Source organism: Leptinotarsa decemlineata, unplaced genomic scaffold (genome assembly GCF_025532065.1).
Source record: "Leptinotarsa decemlineata unplaced genomic scaffold, Ldec_3_MD MMD2_tig00004307_RagTag_RagTag, whole genome shotgun sequence".
NCBI lineage: Eukaryota > Metazoa > Arthropoda > Insecta > Coleoptera > Chrysomelidae > Leptinotarsa > Leptinotarsa decemlineata.
In genome coordinates, this window is record NW_027412606.1 from 17282759 (window position 1) to 17297438 (window position 14680).

The 14680-nt window shown below is 35.1% G+C and overlaps 1 protein-coding gene across 1 annotated transcript in view; it reads right to left on the minus strand.

Annotated features, from left to right (window-relative positions):
* The window catches only part of LOC111504471 (chymotrypsinogen A), a 33514-nt gene extending 31124 nt beyond the window's left edge, over window positions 1-2390 (minus strand). Inside the window, exons 1-2 of the mRNA XM_023159032.2 lie at window positions 2297-2390; window positions 424-521 (exon numbers count right to left, since the gene is read on the minus strand). Coding sequence (XP_023014800.2) covers window positions 424-521; window positions 2297-2345 — 147 coding nt within the window. The 5' untranslated portion in view covers window positions 2346-2390. The remainder of the gene's footprint in view (window positions 1-423; window positions 522-2296) is intronic.
* Window positions 2391-14680: the final 12290 nt, after the last annotated feature.

The following is a 14680-nucleotide window of genomic DNA, read 5'->3' on the forward strand; positions in this document are numbered from 1 at the left end:
TCATCACAAATCAAGTAAAAATCAGGTAGTTGTAGGAAGGTAAATTGTAGAATGAGTTATAGAAGAAGCCATTGTATGGCTTTGCATTTTTGTAAAATTGTTCAGTGAAAATCTCACAATGAAGTGTTTTTAAAATACGTTAGTTATGGATTTTCATCAAGTATCGGCCGATTCCATCATATATTCAAATATAAGTCACAACACCCAACAAAAGTGAGAAATAAACAGAATTATCGGAAACTATTTTTATGAAATTTTCATTTGTGATTTATTCCTATTTTTGGGCTTGCGATTATCTCAAAAAGCTGATGTTGAAAACAAAAATCGAAAAACAAATCAGGAACTCTTCTCCAACTAAATAACCACGATATGAATTTCATGAATATGAATGCGAATATATATTAGACAAAAATAAAATCTCACCGACTGTGTGGGAGTTTGAATTCTTGGATCGATGGCAACATCACTGCATAGAGATGGAATGGTACAAGTGAAGGTCCTCCTTTGTGCTGAGACTGAAACTGCAAAACATTTACTATGATTGATCTTGTATTTATTATAAAATGCAAATATATCACAAATATTGGCTTTTATCCTACATAAATATTTATTACGATCAAAACACTGATAACAATGATGCACTGTTTGGAACCTTTGGTGTAGTAATGACTATTACTGGACTTTTTTCCCAACACCAAATCGTTATTTTTAACACCTCGACACGTGTTTCGATCACCAAATGATCATCTTCAAAAGGAAGATCAAACTAAAAACTAATGCGAAGCTAACGCTATTTATGATATACAGGTAAACCTTACAGGTATACCACATATACAGTTATACCAAACTAAATTGATTTTACAATTTTGCCTTATCTATTATATTACAATATATATTCAATTGTATATAAAACAATTTTCAGCTATTTGAAATTAATTTCACAATATTGCCTATCTAAATTTATTTTTGCAATGTGTCCTTTTATAGTAATCAGTAAACCCAAAAATATTATTTTAACAAGCTATATAGTATGCTATTTGGTATAGGTCCGTCATCGTTATTCATGATATTATTGTGTTTACTTATTTCCACGCTCTCATAGGCATCTAGTTGCCTGTTGTTGTTAACTTGTCTGACTAATCTCAATGAACTGAAGTCTAGCCAATATGGAGGGTTAGAATACGATATATTTAGTAGTCCACATCACTGTGGACAGCACAAACGGGCTGCGTTGAAATTTTTAGTGCATTGTCTTCTGACTGTCCCTCTAACACATGATAGGTTCACAAAAAAAGACGTACAATACAGGAAAAAGAGGCCACTAACGGTTTCTCGAGGGGTATTGTAGATGACATAATAAGGAAGAAGAAGTTTAGGTTAAGAATGAACGAAGTCTCGACTTTCAGAAAGGACAAAAACCAAGATAAATACATCTCAGTTCCATGCGACCAATATACGAAGAGCTTTGGAAAGATTTTCAAGGAACAAGTTATGAAGGTGGTTTTTAAAACAAGTCATACACTACAGAGCCTTTTGGGAAATCCAAAACACGAAGTCGAGAATTCAGAAAAGTCTGGAATTTACGAAATTGAATGTGAGGACTTGCGATGCAAAATATTATGGACAGACAAAAAGATCTATCAGAGATTATGCAACAGAACGATCCCATAGACTTCAGTTCATTAAGATTAGTTAGACAAGTTAACAACAACATAGGCAACTAGATGCCTATGAGAGTGTGGAAATAAGTAAACACAATAATATTATGAATAACGATTACGGCCCTATATCAAATAGCATACTATATAGCTTGTTGAAATAATATTGTAGGGTTTACTGATTACTACATAAGGACACATTGGAAAAATAAATTTAGATAGGCAATATTGTGAAATTAATTTTATATAGTTGAAAATTGTTCTATATACAGTTAAACATATATTATAAAATAAAAGATAAGGCAAAATTGTAAAATTGATTCAGGTTGGTATACCTGTATGGGTGGTACACCTGTAAGGTTTACCTGTATAGCATAAATAGCGTTAGCTTCGCGTTAGTTTCTAGTTTCATCTTCCTCTTGAAGATGGTCACTTGGTGATCGAAACACGTGTCGAGGTGTTAAAAATAACGATTTGGTGTTGGGAAAAAACACCAGTAATAGTAAATACTGATAACAATGTCAGATGCTTGGAAGTATAACTACTGATTTGATTGTGATGATTATAAACTTTTAGAGGTTCAAAATGAATATTGTATTATAATTTTGACATATACAAGAGTATAACATTGGTTATACCTTCATGAACCAACAGGAAAATTGACAAAAGGAGAACGTCACTTGTCATGATGTATATTGTAACTGAACTGGAAAGAAATCGTGAACTGATATCATTTCTCTGTCGACTCTGATTTTATAAACATTCGAATATTGTGATAATGAGTTCAAATCAATTTTTATACAAGGCAGCTTCCATGAGCTGAAATGGGGATTACCTTCGAATTATCTTAATTGTTGTGTACTAATCTCGAATGTACATGATTTTTCAATAGGTTTTCTTCAATGTTCGAAATATTGACTGAACAGGCTTTGTGAAATAACAATATATTTGATATGAATCTTTTGTAGTCCTGAAATTCTTATGAATTTTCACACTGTTCAATAACAATATCGTGACTAACTACTTTTGTCACCGCATAATTACTAGCCGGAAATGCAAAAGTGGTGTGGAGCATTAATAAACAGATTAAGTATAATTCATCCGGATATTTCCCATTTTAGTTAATGGAAGTGTATTTCCTTTCATTATTGAGAGCAAGAAATGTCCTCGATCTATAATAAGAGATGATGAGTAATACTATGAGTAACAAAAATATAGGCTATTTCACCAAATCGCTGAAATTGATGGACTGTTCACCTGAAGTAACAAAATCATCTGTTTTTATGACGATATAAAATTTTTTAACTCAAACCTTATTTTTCGGAAAGTTGTAAAAAATTATAAGTGGAGATTACGTCTTTCATTTGTTTTTTGATAACAGTATTCAAAATTCATAACGATAACGATATTGTTTGAATCATATCCAACAGTACTGTCCACATGTTTTTTTTTCGTGACGGAAGAAAATATTCAGCTACTTAGGGAGACCGCTGATTCTCATATATCTCATGGATTTATTTACTTGTAACTAAGATTTCTCCATTGGATATTGAACTCCTATCGATAGTTCATTTTCTTCATTCACGATCTGTATTTCAATTGCTGATTTCTCAGACTGATGAGTATTTAATAGTTCAGATCGCTATAGTCTCTCCACATATCTTGAGAGTTCAATGCATACTTATCCGATTCGTATTCCTGAATTATTACTCCATTTCCGTACACAGTTGAACTTTCACTAAAGATTTCATTCAAATGCTTTCAACAGTAGAAGCAGTACATTATTCATGTAACTCATCACTACCTCTTCTTTGGAAGGACACTAATTGAAAAATAGAAGTTGAAGATGAACGATATGTTCATCTTCAACTTCAACGACATATTTGTTATGATTCTGAATTGATCTGATATGTTCTTCACTAACTTCTTGTAGCTTAATGAAATCAAATATGTTAACCATATGTTACTACTTTTTCTCAAAATTCTTTCTTGTGAACCTGAATGTTTTTTGTTTAGGATAGTTCATATGAAATTTCATCTCCTTGTTCGACCTCACATCCAGAAATGAAATGATTTTCCCAATTGAAAGACATGGAATAAAAAAGATTTCATTGAATTCATCCATATCTATATATATACAAATATTATATTATATCATGATTATGATTCCTTACATATATTCAGAGGGCATACTTGAAGACTGAATGTAAATCAAATTAACTAAAAGAATAATTTGTTCAGGCCAGTATCGAATCACCTACACTGTAGGTTGATGAACTGACACTTATGAGAAAACGACTATCCCTGGCTGATACTACGAAGAGCGTTCGATTCAGGGAATGCAATCCCGACCCGAAATCTTACAGTCGAGATCCCTCGGGATTAGAAATGTCAATCCCGCGGGATCTCGAAATTTGCGTGATCTCGTCTAGTTAAAAAAAAATGATTACATTACTGAATATAATGAAAACTGTTTGTTTGTGATAATGAGGTTAATTGAAACAAAATATTATTTGTAAGAAAACAAAAGCCTTTATCCTTCAATATTACTAACTGAATTATTAAGTTTTACTATCATGAACATAATCTAAACAAAAGTAGGTGAAGTATAGCTCAAGGAGATTAAAAATTAGTTACGGGTGATTTTGAAAGTAACTTCTTGAAAAACAAATTGTATCAAGAGTACTATCTGCTAACCGGCATCTAATATCCGTTACAATGTAGCTAGCTGCTGAGAATGCCCTCTCCGTCTCAACACTGGTTGGCAACAGCGTGTCTAAGCAACTATATGCAAATTGGAAAAATGTCCTCCTCGTTACTCCACACTCAAGTAAATCCATTTCTTATTTTATTACCGTCCTTCATTTATCTGAGCTTGTGGATCTGAATACACGTTTAAAAAGGCTTTTGAAGTGAAGTATTAGTTTGTGTAGCAGTAGCACTTAAATTTCAATCATCTGCAATCATAGAAAGTGGCAAGTCATCTTCGATCAAAACTGCTGTATTAATCTCCATTTCGTCTGGTTCTTTACGATATAATCGTGTGATTACATTTTTCTTTTCTTTCCTTATGAGACATTCACTTGGCAATTGGAAAGTATCGTTGCATTTCCATTGCTTCAAATCATCTTGATAATTATCCAGATTTTTCAAATATAACAGCGCTTCAGTTGCTTCTATGCGACGCTCGGAAATACGATTGTTCATCGAAGATACCAACTTTTCTGAAAGACGAGTTTTTAGGTCTTCTAGCTTTAAAATGATGAAACGCAACGTATGTTCTGTACTAACTAAATTAGTACCTCGACGGCACAGCCAATTTCACTGGCTCATATGTATTTTTCAAATCGATAAGGACAGCATATTCTTCATCCGTGAAAAAATAGTTTGAATTGGAACTGAGTGAGAGGTCAACTAGGGTCTTAGCTACACACTGCTTTTCTCTACTTTATGTACTCATCATGTTGCATAGGCTAGTCCAACGTGTCTTGCAGTCTAGAACCGGCTGAATTACTTTGTCAAACTCTTGCTGAATATAATTCTGTTTAAAATCTGTTTAAAATCTGTTTTTCCGTTAACCAGCTGTCGCACCCCTACGAACGACAACCCTCAAAAGTCGAAACTTGTGCGAGCTAAGGATTAACGTGGTCTTACCTTTCAACGTGTGATTCCTGAAGCATATCATTCTTGGTAGGTGAATTCCTAAAAAGTTTAACGCATTTTCGCAGTTTCGATATGATCATTTGGTATTCTGTAGCCAGATCAACTTGTCATATAAGAAAGGAAAAGTATAAACCATCATAATTATCCGGATTATCGTCCAAGACTTGTTCTTTCTCTGCACTGCGATTTGTGTTCATTTTAGAGTATTCTAATCAATTCTTTCTCTTCATTCGATTCTACATCTCGAACGGAATGACGTCATATTATACTTCGGGATTGCTCGCGAAAAATTACACGGGATTTCGCGAGATCGGAATCCCGCGAGATCGGGATTGCATTCCCTAGTTGGATTATATCCAACAGGTATCAGTGCAGCAAACTTCAACGAAGTATACAACTGCTGGAATCGATTATCAATAATAGGAACGGGCACACTTGCAGACCGGTTTTGAGCTATTTGGTCTCTCGTCAGTGCAAAGTTGTGGCCATCATCAACCTTCAGTTGATATTCCATAATTGAAAATCCAATTCTTTTCAGATTATCATTCCTCTAACCAAGCTGAAGCGGTCGACAAACAACAAATTTATCATCCTCCATCTGGTAAACAAGGTACTAACCAACCACATAGGCAAAATTCGTCCAATTCCTCGTATAAGGAAAGAAACCTTCACATTCATTCAGTGGGCATACTTGAAGACTGGCAGTGAATAAAATTGACTAAAATAACAATCGGTTCAGGCCACTCACGACTCACCCACACTGTAGGTTGATGGACTGATAGCTATCAGAAAATAACTATGTCCCTGGCTAACATCACGAAGGGGGGTTTGGATTATATCCAACAGGTGTCTATGCAGGAATTATCACAGAAGTATTTCATGCACTTGCAGACCGGTTTCGGGCTATTTAGTCTCTCGTCAATGTAAGGTAATGGCCATTATCAACCTCAAGTCGGTGATATTCCATTATTGAAAATTGAATTCCTTTCAGAGTATCATTTCTCTTACCAAGCTGAAGCGGACAAAAAACAACAAATTTGTCATCGCTCTATCTGGTAAACAAAGTACTAACCACCCGCATATTCAAAATTCGTCCAATTCCTCGTATAAGGAAAGAAACACATATATTCAATGGCCATACTTGAAGACTGGCTGTAAGTCAAATTAATTAAAAGAACAATTCATTTAGGATAGTCTCGACACATCTACACTGTAAGTTATTGGACTGACATTTTTCAAAAAACAACTATTTCCCTGGATGATGCTATGAAGGGCGTTGGATTATATCCAAAGGTTTTCAGTGCAGGAATCTTCACAGAAGTCCGCTGAAGCGGACAACAAACAACAAATTTGTCATCGCTCCAAGTGTTAAACAAGATACGAGTACTAACCAACCGCATATCCAAAGTTTGGCCGTTCTCGGATAAGGAAAGAAACCTTCAAATAACGCCAACGGCAAAAGCAGAAAATACTTTTGTGAAGATTCCTGCACTGACACTTGTTGGATATACTGCAACGCCCTTTGTGGTTTCAGCCAGGGGAATAATTGTTTATTGATAGAGGTCAGCCCATTAACCTTCAGTGTAGGTGAGTCGAGCTTGGCTTGAAAAATTTTTTTTTAAATTGATTTCTTTTTCTTGGTGACAATGAAACAATTTAATGTTGGTAGTGTGTGACTTTCCTTTTCTGTCATCTATGTAATCCATAAGGTTATTCAAGTTGTAAAGAGTTTGTGTAGAACGTTGTGCGAAAGATCAGCATAATATTATTTTGAAAATATTGATCCAAGTTTTATTCCTGCCATCATTCGTTCAAACTTTAAACACTTAACAGGTTATGGGTCCAGAACCTTTTTATTCAGAAGTGATAGGTTGGAATATTTTATAAAACTGGTAGTAATTGTTGAAAACACTCATGTATCAGGGTACAGGATCTACAAGTTTCAAACTCGGATCATTCTAAAATCTAAAGGATTTCATGAGATAGCCACAGGCCTAACCCCAAACCCCCAGAATGATACCGAGTGGAAAAAGAAGGATACTATAGCTTGTAAGGGTTCAATCTCAGGGTTTATTGAAAGGGGTTGCTGCTGATCCAATGAGACAAAAGATAGGGTGCGAAACAGTCTATTTTCGGTTCGAGGGGGAGACAGAGTACTTATTTGGTTGTTGAATTAGTTCTAAAATAATTACCAATGTTTTAATGAGATTGTTAAAAGTAATTAACAAAAACTTCACACACGTGTTACATCTTTTATAATAATAAAAATAATTACCCACCTAAAATAATTACAGGCACGGGACTCGACGGTGAATCTTGTCCTTGAGCAAAGCAATCGAGCAAATATGGCGCATCAAAAACGTTTTCACTCAGGTCTCCAAATGTAATAAGTTGGATAAATTATTTTTTCTTTGAATTTTAGTTACCAAAACACATGTGTTTTTGTATTAAAAGAGAATGTTGCGTCTTTATTTGTAATTTTCTGTTTTTATTACTATTATTATTGTTGGCATGGAGCGACTTCTAAGGGCGCATGCTCAAAACTCAATTGAAGTATGCTTATCTATCTAAACCAGAAGAATAGTGATCTGCCTACGATCTCATGCTAAGTACGCTACGTGAATCGCTATTATTTTTGCTAATTACTTATTTCGCCGTGTGTGCTCTAGACTCTGTGTCATCTTCGACTGTTTGGTAACTCATTTTAACTTCCCGTTTTGTTGTACAATCCAGTGAAGCTGAAGAAAGAACACTCCAAGAAAGGGCCCTTTCAGAAGCAGGGATTTGTGCTAGGAATTCGGTGAGTTCGCTTTATGCCACAATTCATACAGTCCACTCTTATTTTCATTTTTATTATTTTTTAAGTATTCGAAGACGCGAGATTGGTCCATCGAACCGAGATTGGTTTGAAAATACATTTTTTTTTTATCAATACATTTTTTTGTTTTGATAACGCTCACAGTTCCATTCCATTCATTCAGTCAGGCGCAAAGAAGAGTTGAGAGATCGTAGTGGGGATATCGCAGTATACAAACACATCAGGTGTCAGTTGTTTCTTTATCACGAACAGTGAATCTATAAAAAAGCATTTGTTTTTCTCTTCATTTTATCGCATTCGTTTCAGATTGTTTACAATTTGTACTGGCTTAGAGTTCAATAATGGCAGATAAATTGAAAAGGTACAAGGCTTGGCGGACTAGCGCACTTAACGAAATTTATTCCTTGCAGGGAATCGCAAATTTGGCAAAGACTAATAAATCTCAACATACTTTGTTCAAAATTAGATATGCTGAGATAGAAACTCTCAGAGATGAATTCATGAAACACCATAATAATATTTTGGTTAGTTTATCTAGCGATCCAAACTTTGAGCTGGATCAGGAAAATACTTCAAAGGAAACATTTTTAGAATCGTATTATGATATTCGCACAATATACGCAGATCTATTTGAAAATAGTTTACAATTGAATCAGACTGTTGAAAATACGAATTCAATTTCCGATAATTCGCGCATAAGGTTACCTAAAATGGAACTTAGGACATTTTCTGGTGATTACAAGGAATTTCCATTGTTTATTGGTGTTTTCAACAATACGGTTCATAATAACGGATCACTGAATGATTCTGAAAAAATCAATTATTTAGTATCGTGTTTAGACGGACCTCCTTTAGCATTAGTAAAGATGCATCCTTTAGAAGGACCCAGTTATGCAACTGCATATGCAAGTCTTGTGAAGAAATATACTAATGAAAGATTCAGAGCTACGGCTCACTGGAATGAGTTGGAAAATTGTCCAGAAGTTGATTGTGAAAATCCAATTTCGTTTCGACATCTGTTGGATGTTTTTCCAGAAAATTTATCCGAGTTGAGGAAGATGGGTCTTCCTATTGATGAGTGGAGTTTTATTTTGGTTCAAATGTTGATTAAGCGTATTAATCCAGAAATGATGAGAGATTTTGAGCGAATTCATTGTTCTACCTCTATTCCAAAATACATGGATTTATATAGTTTTTTGAATAAACAATGTACCGCCATTGAAGCTTCAGCTTTTTCATTCACTTCAAAGTCAAATAAAAGTTCAGATACCAGTAATAAGTCAAGTATGAATTTCCGCTCTAAAGGTAAAGGTAATTTTTCAAAAAATGCTTCATTTTTTGCTAAAACTGAAAAACGCATTTCAAATAATCAGTGTCCACTTTGCCAGAGCAAACATTTACTATATACCTGCCCTAACTTTCTTGAGAAAACTGTTACAGATCGCTATAATCTTTGTAAATCGTTACATCGATGTTTTAATTGTTTGAGCAATATGCATGATATTCGGACCTGCAAGTCAAATGTCTGTTGTCGGTGGTGTAATAAAAGACATCATTCCTTGTTATGTTTGATGGAAAAATCAACTTCATCAACGCCTCAAACCCAAACATCTACATCTAATTCTACTGTTGGCAACACGCCTGCTGCTCAAGAAGTTGCTACTGTCAACTGTGGGTGTGGATTTACGAAACGCAATTCAGTGGTAATGTTAGCAACAACCCGCGTTGAAATTTTGAGTAATCGAGGAAATTATCACAATTTTCGTGCTTTATTAGACCCAGGCAGTCAAAGTACATTCATTACCCAAAAAGCTTTCAACAATTTAGGCTTGCCAAAATATCATTTGTCTTTGGCTGTGCAAGGATTAGGTGAAACTAAAACTGTTACTAGTTCAGGTGGGGTAACATTGTGTATCAAACCATATAGAAAAACTTCACCTGTATTTTTAACTGATGCTGTTATTTTACCAAAAATATGTGAAAAACTTTCCCCTCCACCAATATTTCTATTCAAAAATGGCCACATATCTCCAATATTGATTTTGTTAGGAAATCATTTGAAGGGTGGAAATGGGGAACCGTACGCTTTGGAAACAGTATTTGGTTATGTTGTAATGGGTCAATTCAACTGTGACGCTTCGCCTTCACTAAATTCATTTTTTTGTAAGATCAATTATACATCTCTAGAAAACAATATTAAAAAATTTTGGGAGCTTGAATCTGTTCCTGATGTAACCTGTTTATCACTAGAAGATAAGCTGGTTGAAGATTTATATAAAATGTCAACTACAAGGGATCAGTCTGGGCGCTTCATTGTTTCATTACCTTTTCGAGACTCACCCCCTGTATTTTCCCGAAGTAGATATCTTGCAATCAGGAGTTTTTTAGCCCTTGAAAAACGTTTACAAAAACAACCACATATATATATATATATATATATATATATATATATATATATATATATATATATATATAAAGATTATTGTTCATTCATGCGAGAATACTTAGACCTTAATCACATGGAATTAATTTCGGAAAGCAAAGTACCAATGAAAAGTTATTATATACCGCACCATTGCGTAATTAAACCTCAAAGTTCAACAACAAAGTTGAGAGTAGTATTCAATGCGTCTGCCCGAAATCCAAATGAATTATCACTCAATGATTATTTATTAACTGGTCCCAAATTACAACGTGATATTGTCACGATCCTGTTAAATTTTCGCATACATAAATATACCCTATGTGCAGACGTGCAAAAAATGTACAGGATGATTTTAATCACTCCCGATCATCAAGATTATCAACGCATTATATGGCGTTTCTCGCCATCTGAACCTCTTCAAGATTATAGACTGCGCACCCTTACTTATGGAATTTCAGCCTCGCCATATCTGTCACTGAAGACTATTCAGCAATTGGTGGCTGAAGATGGTGCCAATTTTCCACTCGCATCTGCTTCTTTGTTGTCCGATTGTTATATTGATGACATCGTAACAGGTCATGTGACGTTTGAAGGTGCTTTACGTCTTCAAAAAGGGTTGATAACTCTATTGAAGAAAGGAGGCTTCGATCTACGTAAGTGGTCGAGCAATGAGCCCTCCCTACTGTCTCATTTACCCAAATCATATTTAGACACATCTCCAATTTCTTTTGATCAATGCCAAGAAAACCTCCATAAAATTTTAGGATTATTTTGGAATTGTTCTGAAGATAACTTTTCATTTTAAGTTGAAGTATTGAATAGACCTTGCACGAAGCGAAATTTACTGTCCGAACTTGCCCGTGTATTCGATCCATTGGGAATTCTTGCCCCTATAACGTTTTCAACAAAATATCTTATTCAACAGTTATGGGTTTCAGGTTTGGACTGGGACGAAACTCCCAATGAACGGATTATTCAATATTGGTCACGCTATAAAGAAGAATTGAATTCACTGTCAGGAATTCAATTACCCCGCAGATTATTACACAATATTCATTTAGAATGTGAACTACATGGTTTTTGTGACGCTTCCGAAAAAGGTTATGCTGCTGTCATTTATTTTTGTGAAATACAAAATCAGAAATTGAAGCTATATTTTGTCTGTGCAAAATCTAAAATTGCCCCGCTCAAGCGCATATCTATTCCATGTCTGGAGTTGTGTGCTGCTGTACTCCTCTCTTCTTTAATGTCATTTGTCCTTAGTGTATATCAAGGTAAACTTAAATTCAGTTCTATTTGGGCATGGACAGATTCGGAAATTACTCTTGCATGGATTAAAGCTTCTCCACACAGATGGAAAACTTTTGTGAGTAATAGAGTAACATATATTCAGGATAAAGTGTCGCCTGAATTATGGCATCATGTTGATTCGAACGAGAATCCTGCTGATATAGCATCTCGTGGCCTTCTTCCATCTGAGTTGCTAAATCATCGTCTATGGTTTCAAGGACCCACTTTTTTGCAAAATTTTCAGAATGAGTGGCACAAGTCAGATTTGAAAATGTATACCACGCATGAAGAGGAACGCAAACTTGGTTCGTTATTAGTAAATCGATCACACTATTTGAGCGAAATAATAAAAGATATATCATCATTCGGAAAATTACAACGAATTTTAGCATATTGCCAACGATTCATTTTCAATTCGAAAAATCCGAGAAGCAAATTGTCTGGTTCTCTTTCCTCTAAAGAGCTTCAAAACGCAACGAAACTTCTTGTTAAACATACTCAACAACTAGCATTCTCAAAAGAAATTGAATCACATAATTTTTCGAAGCCGCTCAAAAAATTGAATATATTTATAGACAATGAGGGACTTCTCAGAGTGGGAGGTAGATTAACAAATTCTAACCTATCTTACGATAAGAAACATCCGCTCCTTTTACCTAGTAACTCAGATTTCACTTATTTAATTATTGAACATTTTCATAAAAAGTATTTCCATGCAGGTATACGATCTGTACAGTTCTCAACAATATTGGATTTTGGCATCAAAACGCGTAATTCGCAAAATTTTGTCTCGATGCATGGCATGTTGGAAGACGCACCCTGTATCATTACAACCTCCCATGGGGAATCTTCCTCTACCACGCATTTCACAAATTAAGCCCTTTTCTAACGTTGGTGTGGATTATGGTGGTCCACTTTTTATCACTATGAATAAACGTAGGGGATCAAAAACTATCAAGGCATACATATGTCTATTTGTATGTCTCGCTACAAAGGCGATTCACATCGAACTCGCTTCAGATCTTTCGAGTGACGCATTTTTAGCAGCTCTTCGCCGTTTTGTAGCTCGTCGAGGACGATGTTCTTCGATAAGCAGTGATTGCGGAACAAATTTCATCGGAGCTTGTAGTCAACTTAAACTTTTACAAGAGGCCGCGTCCTCTGAGAATATTGAATTTCACTTCAACCCCCCTTCAGCACCGCACTTCGGAGGTATTTGGGAGGCGGGAATCAAATCAGTAAAGAGTCATTTGAATGAAACAATCGGAGAACAGGTTCTAACATATGAAGACCTTTATACGGTGCTGGTTCAAATTGAATCATTATTGAACTCTCGTCCATTAACACCTTTAAGTTCAGATCCTAATGATATTTCAATTCTAACTCCCGGCCATTTTTTAACTTTAGAACCCCTGTCTGCCGTTCCTGACTCCGATCTCACGTCAACTCATTTGAACCGTTTATCGCAGTGGCAATTACTCCAACGAATCCATCAAGATTTCTGGCGTCGATGGAAAATTGAGTATTTGCATACATTACATCAACGTAGCAAGTGGATTAAACCGATGACTCCGGTTGCACCGGGTACATTAGTTTTGATAAAAGATGTTACGCCCCCACTCCAGTGGATTTTAGGTCGAATCACTACTTTGAAACCGGGTAGTGACGGAATTTCCCGTGTTGCTGTGGTCAAAACAAAAAATGGTACATTAACACGACCTTTGGTCAAATTGTGTCCTCTACCAATTGAGGAGACAAATTGATTGAAATTCATTCTTTTCTTTCAACTTGAATATATTTAGTTTTTTGATATTAATATTGCTTTTTTCATTTTAGAAAATTATAATTTTGTTTCGAATTGGAAAATGCATATTTAATCATATGCATTTTGGGGGCCGGTAATGTTGAAAACTTCAATTGAGTTTTGAGCATGCGCCCTTAGAAGTCGCTCCATGCCAACAATAATAATAGTAATAAAAACAGAAAATTACAAATAAAGACGCAACAGAGAACCTTATCAGCTTTCAGAAATAACCTTAAGGTCAACAGAGCCAAGCCGTTTAAAGGAGAAGTCGTTAAAATGAACTGCTTGATGCTAAGAAATTCGATATTTTGAAACATTCCACCTCATAATTCATTTCATTATCTTTCGTTAAGGGTCGAAAATATATTATCCATTCTGTATACCCCATTATTTAGAATGAAACTCAAAAAGCAATTAAACGTATAATAAATATCAAAATTTATATTCCGAGGGGTTAGAGTGTCAGCCTAACCTAAGTGTCTGGTATAGTCTATATACCTCTATTCAAGACAGCAAAAAACTTATTTGCCGGACCATGAGGTTGCGATAAGAGTACCAGTCTCAGAAACAATTTCAGACTTTGCGATTGGTTAGAATTTTCTGAGAAAACATTGATTATATTCCCTACCAGAGTTAAGGTGGTGAGGTTTTTTGAAAAGATTTCAGGCAGTGGTGCGCGGTGAATCCAGTTGAATTTCTTACAGTAGCTGGAAATTCTAGAGGAAATTTTGAGTGAATTGAAATAGTGAGATATTTCAAGTCACTGTTTAGAGAAGTGATACTAATTGGGTTTTGGAAGTATTTACGGGTTTATTCGATGAAGTTATTTAGAGATTTTTCGCGTTCCTGGTAAGAGTGGCTTTTGCTGGAGTTTTCAGGGGAGTCCATCTGCGATGATTTTGGTGAGCGTATTTTAAACAATTCTGATATATAGGGTAGATGTTATTGCATGCGTATGTGGTTTATATATTCGATTTGGCACCTAGGGTATTAGTGAACATTTACCATAATAACATAGATAC